We start from the raw sequence: 12310 nt of genomic DNA, 5'->3' as shown, positions 1-12310 counted from the left end.
AATGAAACATAATTTAAAACTATACACAGGAAAATAAATGTATCTTTTTATGTCTATAGATGGTTTTATTGGATGTATACGCGTTGCCGCGGTTACGCGTCTGGACAGAACTTAACTTCCGGTCTCTGTTTTAATTGTTTGACTAGTTACCTAATTAAAAATAACAAATGTTTAGGTTTCCTAAAGAGGGGAGACAGCGATCATGGATCAGCGCTGTGAATGCCAATTTGGCAGCCGATTTGTAATTAAGATTCTATACATTATAGTAAGTTACATATTTCACATAGTAACGTTAGCTAAGTGTCGTTTTTTATACACTAACTATGATTTGAGCTATGGTAATCTACTTGTTGTTTATTTAGCTTCTTATCAGAAATAAACTATTCTAAAAGGACTCGGTTGTTATTGATGCTTTGTGGAGGTTTACCGGAAGTTACATTTGTTCCACAAAAGCCGCTTGTTTATGTTGTTACTGATGAAAATGTCTATAAAAAACGTGAATATTGATGTTTAAGTTAGTTAAGAATTTTTTTCTTTATCAAACTTAGTATACCTGTTAGTGTTTTAGTTGAGCGTAATGTATAATTTTGTTTCACGCAACATAAATTCAGTTTGTGTTTCTCTCAGTGTTCAAACTTTACTCACGGTGATGCTCGTGCTTTACTAATGAATCGAATCCGTTCGGTTTCCGCTCGTTCGCGTGCGGTTACAGTTCTGTATTTATCGATCAGCTCACTCACTGATGAAAGCGTGCCGCGCTCTGTGAGCGCTCCTGCGCGTTCCCGCGCCTGTGATTGCGCGCTCGTGTCTGGTGACGGGCAAAGTAAGTGATCGGCGGATCGTTCGATCATCGTTCAGATCAATAATAGGGCTTCGCGTGAGCGCGCCTTGCCGTGCGCGCGCTCGCCCTGACTCTACGCGTCGCGTCTGAGATTGTTACGTGATTGGAGTGTTTTATTTGTTGAGAATTGTCGCGCTGGAGGAGTGATGATGGATCCTCACACAGCAAGTTGATCGCGGCCAGTGGCGGAGGATCATGTCCTATGTGTCTTCACAAGGTAAGAGTTCTGTCTCATTATAATCGATAATCCATCACCTGATCCTTCATCGATACGGCCTCGCGCCGGCAGATGATTGGCTGCTCTCGTGACACTACAGTCCAGTAATACGAGCACGCGCTCTAAATTTATTGATTGTATTGATAATCAGCTGTGAGAGTTAAGCGCTCGGTAACAGCAGATGTGCATCGAGGCCGTGACTGGACGAGTGGTTTATTTATAGATGCCGAACCGACTCACAAAAATACAACTACATCCTTTAATTCACAGTTACTGTATCTACTGTATACTGATCAGAGATTTAAAGTGATCGGGTTGATCACAAACACACAGATCGCAGGGTTCCCACGGGTCCTTTAAATCCGTGAAAGTTTGTAAATCTGGGGAAAAAATTCAAGGCCCTGGGAAGTTTTTGAAAATACATACATAGATACAGGTCACTGAAAGTGCTTGAATCTATTTTATGCAAAAATCCATATTATTCCCTGTGTAGTGTAGGATAATATCATAAAAATGCTAGACTTTTTAAAGCACATGTGCTAAACTGTTCGCTTTAAATTCTTATATCTTCTGTATGTGAATGTTGATTCATACCAAAATACTTTTTTGTATAGTTGTGTTTGACACATGAAAACATCTCGGGTTATGTATGTAACTGTTGTTCCCTGAGAAGGGAACGAGACGCTGTGTCTCTCTTGCCATACTTACTACGTCCCTGTAACGCCGTCTTTGGCTATATTTCAGATAGCGATATATCTCGCTTCACCCTGTCTTTGTTGATAAGCCTCACCATTGGTTGAATTTGATATACACATTCAGATGCACTTACATCTGGAGGCGTCCCCAAAGTGTCACCGCAGTGACGCAGCGCGAGTTCCCTCAAAAGGGAACTGTAACAATGTATCTTAAAAGGTAACACAATGTAACTTTACTCTCACTTGAAATGTGTCCCCACATTTAGTCCTTGAATTTGAGGTTATTGGGCCTGGAAAGTCCTTGAAAGGTCCTTGAATTTGAAGTTAACTAAGGTGTGGGAACCCTGAGATCTACAACTATCCTTTAATTCATAGTTATTGTATGTACTGTATCCTGATAATGGTAATGATCATTGTAAAGGTTAGTTGGAATCGTGCTGTTGTGATCTGGAGAGGTCATTCACATTGAGTATTACTGAAGTGAGTTTCAAAGCGGCGCTTCATTGTGCTGCTTCATGTGTCTATCATACCGTTTTGCTGTTTAGTAAAACAAGTTTATTCTGCACATTGAATCTCTGTGACATAAGTTGTGCTAGTTAATATACTCAAGAACAAAAAGAAATCATGTTGTTGATTCAGCTAATCCTATTTAATTACAATTAATAGCATGTAAATCATTAAAGGGGATATATCATGAAAATCTGACTTTTCTTCATGTTTAAGTGCTATAATTTGGTCCCCAGTGCTTCTATCAACCCAGAAAATGGGAAAAAGGTCAACCCAGTAACTTAGTTTTGGTAAACCATTCTCTGCAAGCATTTGAAAAAATAATTAAATTTGACTCTCCTAGTGATGTCAAAAGGAGATCTTATTATGATAATACTGTCCCTTATTCTGCACTATCCAACCACAGCACTGCCATTTAGTGCAGAGAGAAAATAATTGACAGCATAATTAAGTTTCAGTTTCAACAAACAATTATGGTGATCAGCATTTCATCAGCTCATTTGCATTTTAAAGGACACACACAAAAACAGCACATTTTAGCTCGCACCTACAAAGTAGCAATTTTAACATCTTATAATAATTATCTATATTGTTTTGTATTCTATTGTAACTTATGATTCACTACATGTTCGTGTCATTTATATAATAAACACGCGCCAATTTCCAACATAAGACAGAAGTCTTACTTACTGCATGCAACTCGTGACCCGGTTGGGACTTTTCAATGAAATCCAGCGCATCAAACACACACGCAAAACTCTGCTACTACCCCGGATAATAAACTATATCCATTGTTTCCATAAGGCTGACTTTCTTCTCCTTACATCCAAAAACACACTTCTTCATTCGTGCCATTGTTGAGTCTTGATATTAAACAAAGCTGTCGCGTGATGTGATGTTTGTAAGTTCTAGCGTCTCCCGCTGATTGACGGGTGGGAGGGGTTTTCCAGGGGAAGTGCCCATATAAAGAAGTGATACGTATAGAAACTACTGAAACGTCAGCTTGACCCGTAATCGGAAAAACTTTCAAAAACTTGTATGAACCCTGGCGAAGTGCATTTGGCACATTAATTCTCTGTAACACACACAACTGTTTTTTGACACTTTGCCTACATTTAGCACGAGGAAACAACTCTATAACTGTGTTAATAAGTCAGAATGCATGAATTACCATTGAACAACCCCTTTAAAAAAAGTCTTGTGACTTTAAAGGAATATTCCACTTTCATAAAAAAATCCTGACAATTTCCTCACCCACTTGTCATCTAAGATGTTGATGTCTTGCTTTGTTCAGTCGATAATAAATGAAGTTTTTTAAGGAAAACATTCCAGGATTTTCTTCATATAGTGGACTTTATTGAACCTTAACAGTTTGCAGTTTCAATGCAGTTTCAAAAGACTCTAAACAATCCCAACCGAGACATAAGAGTCTTATCTAACAAAACAATCCTCATTTTCACAACTTCTCGTCTTGCACTAGCCGTGTGACCTTACTTATTATGTAGTGATGTGGAAATGCACACTTGTGAACCATTTTAAACAATAAACTGACACAAAGACATTAATTAATATCATTCCCCATACAACAACATCTCAACGCTTCTCTTTCTAAACACCGGAGAGGTAGTTTCACATACGTCATGCGTGACCTTTTGACGTGGTTACTTAATACGTAAGTAAGGTCACACTAGTGCATCAAACGGCTAGTGCAAGATAAAAATTTGTGGTTTAAAAGTATATATTTATAAAAATAAAAAAAAAGGTAAAAATTATGATGTTTTCTCTAGATAAGACCATTATGCCTCAGTTGGGGTTGTTTAGAGCTCTTTGAAGCAGCATTGAAACTGTAAACTGTTGAGGTCCACTATATGGAGAAAAATCCTGGAACCTTTTCCTCAAAAAACTTGAACAAAGAAAGACATGAACATCTTGGATGACATGGAAGTGAGTAAGTTATTGGGATTTTTTTAAATGAAAGTGGAGAAATCCTTTAATAAGCAGTAAAAACCTTCTTCATTATCTTAAGCATCACGATGAAGATCTTCAGTGTGATCGTATAGTCTTGATTGTGAATATTTCATCATGCGTGTGATAATATTGTCAGGGACTCTCAATCTTCAAAGTTTAGCTTTAATCAAACGCTCATATTTTCATCATGAGTTACATTAATGTCATGCGTGTGAATGTGATCATATCATGTTTATATCATCTGTTTGTATATTACTTTGGGTCACATCTCTGGTATCTGTGGCCTACAGTTGATTTACCGTAGTACACTATTATGTTTTTACAGTCTTGTCATTTGATGCATTGTTTTGAACCTGAACTCATTTTAATGAATCTCAATTATCAGATATTTTAAGACACACGTGAGAGTGTACTGAGGTCCTCTCTGTAATGTCATTTCCATTTTTTTGTTCAAATAGCCATATATTAAAACAAAACTGCTTTGCTATTTAATAATAAGAAAAATGAGACTAAACCATGGTAGATTTAAATACTAATGTTAAACTAATAGTAATATATAAAGAGCTCAAATCTTTTTTCTTTTTGTTTATTCTTCTGAAAGGCAGGCCAAGTTTATCACTTTATCTTATATTTTGTTATAATGGGATGAACTTAATATCAGACGTTTGTCAACGTTAAATTCCCAAGCACCTTGAAGAGCTTGACCTTGAGCTCAACGTGAGTGATCTCAACACAAACTGTAAGAAAACAAGCGCTTATTAAATATAAAAAACAAACATTAAACTTAAAGCTTCTGATATCTAAATGACCATCAGGCCTTCCACCAGAACAGTTAGTCACTTTTGATATTTATATAGTTTATGAATGACTTTATGGCTTAAACATGGGTTCAGTATTGAGATTAGTGGAAGATGAAAGTGTATTTGTGAATGTTTTATCAGTTGGGGAGTGAATATACAGCGAGAGTCCAGCTGTCAGAGGATCACTCCCACCTACAGAGAGAGAGAGAGAGAGAGAGAGAGAGAGAGAGAGAGGGATTACATCCATGATGGTTGCTATGGGAACCTGGAGCTGGTTCTCTCTTCCAGAATAGTTCTCATCCAGCATCTCTCCAGTTTCATGCTGTAGTCAAACACGTCCATTCGACACCCACCGCTCTGCTTTTCCTCTCTTTCATAATCCCTCTCACTCTCTCGCTATATCTGTCACTTTAAGTCATTTTTTAGCCCGTTCAGATGTGGTTGTCATGGTAACAGGCAGGGGGTGTGTGAGCACATGAGTGAGAGAGAGAACGAGGGAGAGAGAACGAGGGAGAGAGAGAGAGAGAGAGAGAGAGAGAGAGAGAGTGGGCGTCACGGAAGTGACATCTCTTGGGCTGTAACCTATCTTCCTCTCTCTCTTTTTCTCTCTCTCTCTTTCTCTCTCTCTCTCTCTCTCTCTCTCTCTCTCTCTCTCTCTCTCTCTCTCACACTGTGGGGGCGATTAGGACACAAAAGCGAGTGTCAAATCGAGTTTTAAATTTGTCTTGTTTCCTGCGTGTTGCACCATATATGGAATATTCAGGATTCTTCTGCTGAGATGTTTTATTTCCCCACAACACCACTACAATCTCATCCTAACAAAAGCCCATTTCGCATGATTTCTGTAGTAAGAACTGTTAGATAAACTCTATATTAAAATGCACATTTACATAAAAACTAAATAATACAAATCATTTTAATTTAATAAAAAAGAATACAAATTGTCTGGTAATATTGATATTCCAATCATTGTGGTACATTTTTAAGCTATAACTCAATTTGTAAACATTGTAAATGTAGAATTATAATAGGTAATGTTTTTTTGCTACATAGGGACAGTGTATTAGTATTAGTTACATATTAGTATTAGTGCACATTTCAGTAGTTTTTACAAACATACATAACAAAAATAATACTGGTGTACATATTGATATAAAGCAATGGCACTGATATATGTCGAGATACGTCAGGGTAAGATGTTTTTAAATGAAGGCGGCTCGAACATGCATTTTTCCCTGTCCTGGTAAACCGCACCATTAAGTCTAACAATCAGTAAAAATAATTTATATATAATAAATGTCACATAGTGTTGAGGTATATATTTGTTAGTCTGCTGACGGTTGATGTTTTCGTTTAGAGATATTATTAGTGAATGTTTATGTCTTTATGTCATGTAGATGGAAGGTGTGTGTCTCCATGTTCTCGGCCTCACACCCCTCTGAATGGCCACGCCCACGACTCCCCCGGCTGGAGCCGCCAGCTGCGTGTCAGAGATGGAGATCAGTTCTATCTGCTGGATCAAGAGGAGGTGAACACACACACACACAGATACACATACAGACACACACACAGATACACACACATACAGACAGACAGACAGACAGACACACACATACACACAAACACACACAGATACACACATACAGACAGACACACACACACACACACAGAGGGCTGTAAACACTAGAGGGCGCTGGTGGTCTGAATGAAACACTCATGATGGTTTACTGCATTATCAGTGATAGAGAAGCTGCTTTAACATTATGACACTGTCTCTAGCTAATGGGAGACTTCACACAAAAATAATAATTCTCTCATGTTGTCACAAACCTCTAAACATTTATTTCTTCTGATGGACACAAAGAAATCTTGAAAAATGCTTGTAACCAATCAAAGGATCTCAACTAACATTTCTCAAAATAACTTTCTGTGTTAGAGTTAAACACTCTTCAGATATTTAAACACTCTTCAGTTAGTTAAACACTCTTCAGATAGTTAAACACTCTTCGGTTAGTTAAACACTCTTCGGTTAGTTAAACACTCTTCGGTTAGTTAAACACTCTTCAGATAGTTAAACATTCTTCGATTAGTTAATCACACTTCGGTTAGTTAATCACACTTCGGTTAGTTAATCACACTTCGGTTAGTTAATCACACTTCAGTTAGTTAAACAATCTTCAGATAGTTAAACATTCTTCGATTAGTTAATCACACTTCGGTTAGTTAATCACACTTCGGTTAGTTAATCACACTTCGGTTAGTTAATCACACTTCGGTTAGTTAAACACTCTTCAGATAGTTAAACACTCTTCGATTAGTTAATCACACTTCGGTTAGTTAATCACACTTTGGTTAGTTAAACACTCTTTGGTTAGTTAAACACTCTTCAGATAGTTTAACATTTTTCATTTAGTTAAACACTCTTCAGATAGTTAAACACTTTTCATTTAGTTAAACACTCTTCATTAAGTTAAACACTCTTTAGATAGTTAAACAATCTTCAGATAGTTAACTAGTCTTTAGTTAGTTAAACACTATTCAGATAGTTAATCACTCTTCAATTAGTTAATCACACTTCAGTTAGTTAAACACTCTTCGGTTAGTTAAACACTCTTCAGATAGTTAAACACTCTTCGATTAGTTAATCACACTTCGGTTAGTTAATCACACTTCGGTTAGTTAAACACTCTTCAGATAGTTAAACACTCTTCGGTTAGTTAAACACTCTTCAGATAGTTTAACATTTTTCATTTAGTTAAACACTCTTCATTAAGTTAAACACTCTTTAGATAGTTAAACAATCTTCAGATAGTTAACTAGTCTTCAGTTAGATAAACACTCTTCAGATAGTTTAACACTTTTCAATTAGTTAAACACTTTTCATTTAGTTAAAAACTCTGGAGATAGTTAAACACTCTTCTGTTAGTTAAACACTCTTCAGATAGTTAAACTCTCTTCGATTAGTTAATCACACTTCGGTTAGTTAATCACACTTCGGTTAGTTAAACACTCTTCAGATAGTTAAACACTCTTCGGTTAGTTAAACAATCTTCAGATAGTTAAACACTCTTCGATTAGTTAATCACACTTCGGTTAGTTAATCACACTTCGATAAGTTAATCACACTTCGGTTAGTTAATCACACTTCGGTTAGTTAAACACTCTTCAGATAGTTAAACACTCTTTGGTTAGTTAAACAATCTTCAGATAGTTAACTAGTCTTCAGTTAGTTAAACACTCTTCAGATAGTTAAACACTCTTCAGATAGTTAAACACTCTTCAGATAGTTAAACATTCTTCGATTAGTTAATCACACTTCGGTTAGTTAATCACACTACGGTTAGTTAATCACACTTCAGTTAGTTAAACACTCTTCAGATAGTTAAACACTCTTCGATTAGTTAATCACACTTCAGTTAGTTAAACACTCTTCAGATAGTTAAACACTCTTCGGTTAGTTAAACAATCTTCAGTTAGTTAAACACTCTTCAGATAGTTAAACACTCTTCAGATAGTTAAACACTCTTCAGATAGTTAAACATTCTTCGATTAGTTAATCACACTTCGGTTAGTTAATCACACTTCGGTTAGTTAATCACACTTCGGTTAGTTAATCACACTTCGGTTAGTTAATCACACTTCGGTTAGTTAATCACACTTCGGTTAGTTAATCACACTTCGGTTAGTTAATCACACTTCGGTTAGTTAAACACTCTTCGATTAGTTAATCACACTTCGGTTAGTTAATCACACTTTGGTTAGTTAAACACTCTTTGGTTAGTTAACTAGTCTTTAGTTAGTTAAACACTATTCAGATAGTTTAACATTTTTCATTTAGTTAAACACTCTTCAGATAGTTAAACACTTTTCATTTAGTTAAACACTCTTCATTAAGTTAAACACTCTTTAGATAGTTAAACAATCTTCAGATAGTTAACTAGTCTTTAGTTAGTTAAACACTATTCAGATAGTTAATCACTCTTCAATTAATCAATCACACTTCAGTTAGTTAAACACTCTTCGGTTAGTTAAACACTCTTCAGATAGTTAAACACTCTTCGATTAGTTAATCACACTTCGGTTAGTTAATCACACTTCGGTTAGTTAAACACTCTTCAGATAGTTAAACACTCTTCGGTTAGTTAAACACTCTTCGGTTAGTTAAACACTCTTCAGATAGTTTAACATTTTTCATTTAGTTAAACACTCTTCATTAAGTTAAACACTCTTTAGATAGTTAAACAATCTTCAGATAGTTAACTAGTCTTCAGTTAGATAAACACTCTTCAGATAGTTTAACACTTTTCAATTAGTCAAACACTTTTCATTTAGTTAAAAACTCTGGAGATAGTTAAACACTCTTCGGTTAGTTAAACACTCTTCAGATAGTTAAACTCTCTTCGATTAGTTAATCACACTTTGGTTAGTTAATCACACTTCGGTTAGTTAAACACTCTTCAGATAGTTAAACACTCTTCGGTTAGTTAAACAATCTTCAGATAGTTAAACACTCTTCGATTAGTTAATCACACTTCGGTTAGTTAATCACACTTCGATAAGTTAATCACACTTCGGTTAGTTAAACACTCTTCAGATAGTTAAACACTCTTCGGTTAGTTAAACAATCTTCAGATAGTTAACTAGTCTTCAGTTAGTTAAACACTCTTCAGATAGTTAAACACTCTTCAGATAGTTAAACATTCTTCGATTAGTTAATCACACTTCGGTTAGTTAATCACACTTCGGTTAGTTAAACACTCTTCGGTTAGTTAATCACACTTCAGTTAGTTAAACACTCTTCGGTTAGTTAAACACTCTTCAGATAGTTAAACACTCTTCGATTAGTTAATCACACTTCGGTTAGTTAATCACACTTCGGTTAGTTAAACACTCTTCAGATAGTTAAACACTCTTCGGTTAGTTAAACACTCTTTAGATAGTTTAACATTTTTCATTTAGTTAAACACTCTTCGTTAAGGTAACTTCTTCCACCCTGAAGATATTTTGGGGATTTTCGCCTGGATTTGGCCTACCCAATTTCAAAAGCTTCCCATACCCACATGCAGAGGTTTACATACAAAAGTTTGGTATCATTTTACAGGAAACCCTTTGAAATTACATAAAACACTGTTGAACATGCTAAACATGGTTGTATGTGATGTCAGTCCTCTAATAAACACAAAAATAAATAGGCGCTTTTTGATGTTTTTTTTCTAAAGTTTTTATTTAAAAGTGTATAACTCTGGCCCTGAGTGCCTCAGCTCCCTGCAGACAGTTTTGTTTGATTCCAGCAATTGCCAGCTCACAGAGGAAAAAAGATTTTTTTCTCTATCGTAATCTATGCAAAAGTTATTTTACTCCAACTGATGGGAGGAATAATACCCTTTTTGTATACAATTTCTGCCTAAAAACATTTGAAGTGCTCCCATAACCACATACAGTGGAATAAATGCAATTTCTTTATATCATTTTAAAGAAAACCCTTTGAAGTTACATAAAAAGCTGCTGTTTGTGACAAATAGTGTTATTTATGTTGTTTTTCATATGATGAAACACCAAATTTTCTTTTTTTATGTTGTAAATACTGCCTTTGATAGTGTATAACTCTGGTTCTGTGTGCTCTAGCAGACTGCAAACAGTTCTGGTTGTTACCAGCAGCAGACAGTAAACACCCAAAAAAAGAATGATCTCTTTAGCATGTCGCATTCAAAAGTTATTTTCATTTTACTGAAGTGTCCGAAAATACATTTTTCATATAAATATTAATTTTTTGTTTAGCACATATAATAAATAGCAAGGGATTATTCATGCACACAACCTAAGAAAATGCTGTGAATGGACTCATTTTTTAGAGTAGGACCTAAGAGAAAAGATGGTGTATTATTTGTGGCTATCTGTGCTATCTGAGGCAGTCCACACTCAGTTTTCCCATATGTTTACAAAAGACGATTTTTTACATGATTATTCATTCAACTATTGTTGGATATGTGTTAATAATAGAACAAAAATAACACTGTAGTCTTATTCCTGAGAGTGAGAGCTTTCATTTGATATAAGACTTGCCCATGTTTGTCATACTTGAAAAATATGAAATATGTGAATATTAAATCATATACAAAATTATGGGGGGGGTGATAGTGTAAATTAAGTGTAAATAACTTTCTTACAGTAAAAGATTTCTCAAAGTGATGCATATCTGGAGAAAGTAGAGAGTCTAAGCTTTCAAACAGTATCTCATATGTGTTACTGGGGTCCATGATGGACCATTAAAGATTAAAAGAATATTTTATTTGAGTCAAAATACGAAATTTTGTCCCCGGGACTGGGTCCTCAGGGTTTAAGAGGTTAAACACTCTTTAGATAGTTAAACAATCTTCAGATAGTTAACTAGTCTTCAGTTAGATAAACACTCTTCAGATAGTTTAACACTTTTCAATTAGTCAAACACTTTTCATTTAGTTAAAAACTCTGGAGATAGTTAAACACTCTTCGGTTAGTTAAACACTCTTCAGATTGTTAAACTCTCTTCGATTAGTTAATCACACTTTGGTTAGTTAATCACACTTCGGTTAGTTAAACACTCTTCAGATAGTTAAACACTCTTCGGTTAGTTAAACAATCTTCAGATAGTTAAACACTCTTCGATTAGTTAATCACACTTCGGTTAGTTAATCACACTTCGATAAGTTAATCACACTTCGGTTAGTTAATCACACTTCGGTTAGTTAAACACTCTTCAGATAGTTAAACACTCTTCGGTTAGTTAAACAATCTTCAGATAGTTAACTAGTCTTCAGTTAGTTAAACACTCTTCAGATAGTTAAACACTCTTCAGATAGTTAAACATTCTTCGATTAGTTAATCACACTTCGGTTAGTTAATCACACTTCGGTTAGTTAATCACACTTCGGTTAGTTAATCACACTTCAGATAGTTTAACACTTTTCATTTAGTTAAACACTCTTCACTAAGTTAAACACTCTTTAGATAGTTAAACAATCTTCAGATAGTTAACTACTCTTCAGTTAGTTAAACACTCTTCAGTTAGTTAAACGCTCTTCAGTTAGTTAAGCACTCTTCAGATAGTTAAGCACTCGTCAGATAGTTAAGCACTCTTCAGATAGTTTAACACTTTTCATTTAGTTAAACACTCTTTAGATAGTTAAACACTCTTCAGATTGTTAACTAGTCTACAGTTAGTTAAACACTCTTTAGATAGTTAAACACTCTTCAGATAGTTTAACACTTTTCATTTAGTTAAACACTCTTCAGATAGTTAAAC

The 12310-nt window shown here is 35.2% G+C and overlaps 1 protein-coding gene across 2 annotated transcripts in view; it reads left to right on the top strand.

Annotated features, from left to right (window-relative positions):
- The first annotated feature begins 695 nt into the window (after positions 1-695).
- The window catches only part of syngap1a (synaptic Ras GTPase activating protein 1a), a 44879-nt gene continuing 33264 nt past the window's right edge, over positions 696-12310 (top strand). Inside the window, exons 1-2 of one of the 2 annotated variants that reach the window (XM_055219809.2) lie at positions 696-1058; positions 6426-6556. In XM_055219809.2, the coding sequence (XP_055075784.2) occupies positions 1037-1058; positions 6426-6556 (153 nt within the window). In that variant the 5' untranslated portion in view covers positions 696-1036. The remainder of the gene's footprint in view (positions 1059-6425; positions 6557-12310) is intronic. The other variant, XM_055219811.2, reaches the window with a different exon arrangement.

Source organism: Misgurnus anguillicaudatus, chromosome 20, assembly GCF_027580225.2.
Source record: "Misgurnus anguillicaudatus chromosome 20, ASM2758022v2, whole genome shotgun sequence".
In the NCBI taxonomy this organism is placed as follows: domain Eukaryota; kingdom Metazoa; phylum Chordata; class Actinopteri; order Cypriniformes; family Cobitidae; genus Misgurnus; species Misgurnus anguillicaudatus.
The sequence above is the reverse complement of the archived record's forward strand: the minus strand, read 5'-3'. Positions and strand labels throughout refer to the sequence as shown.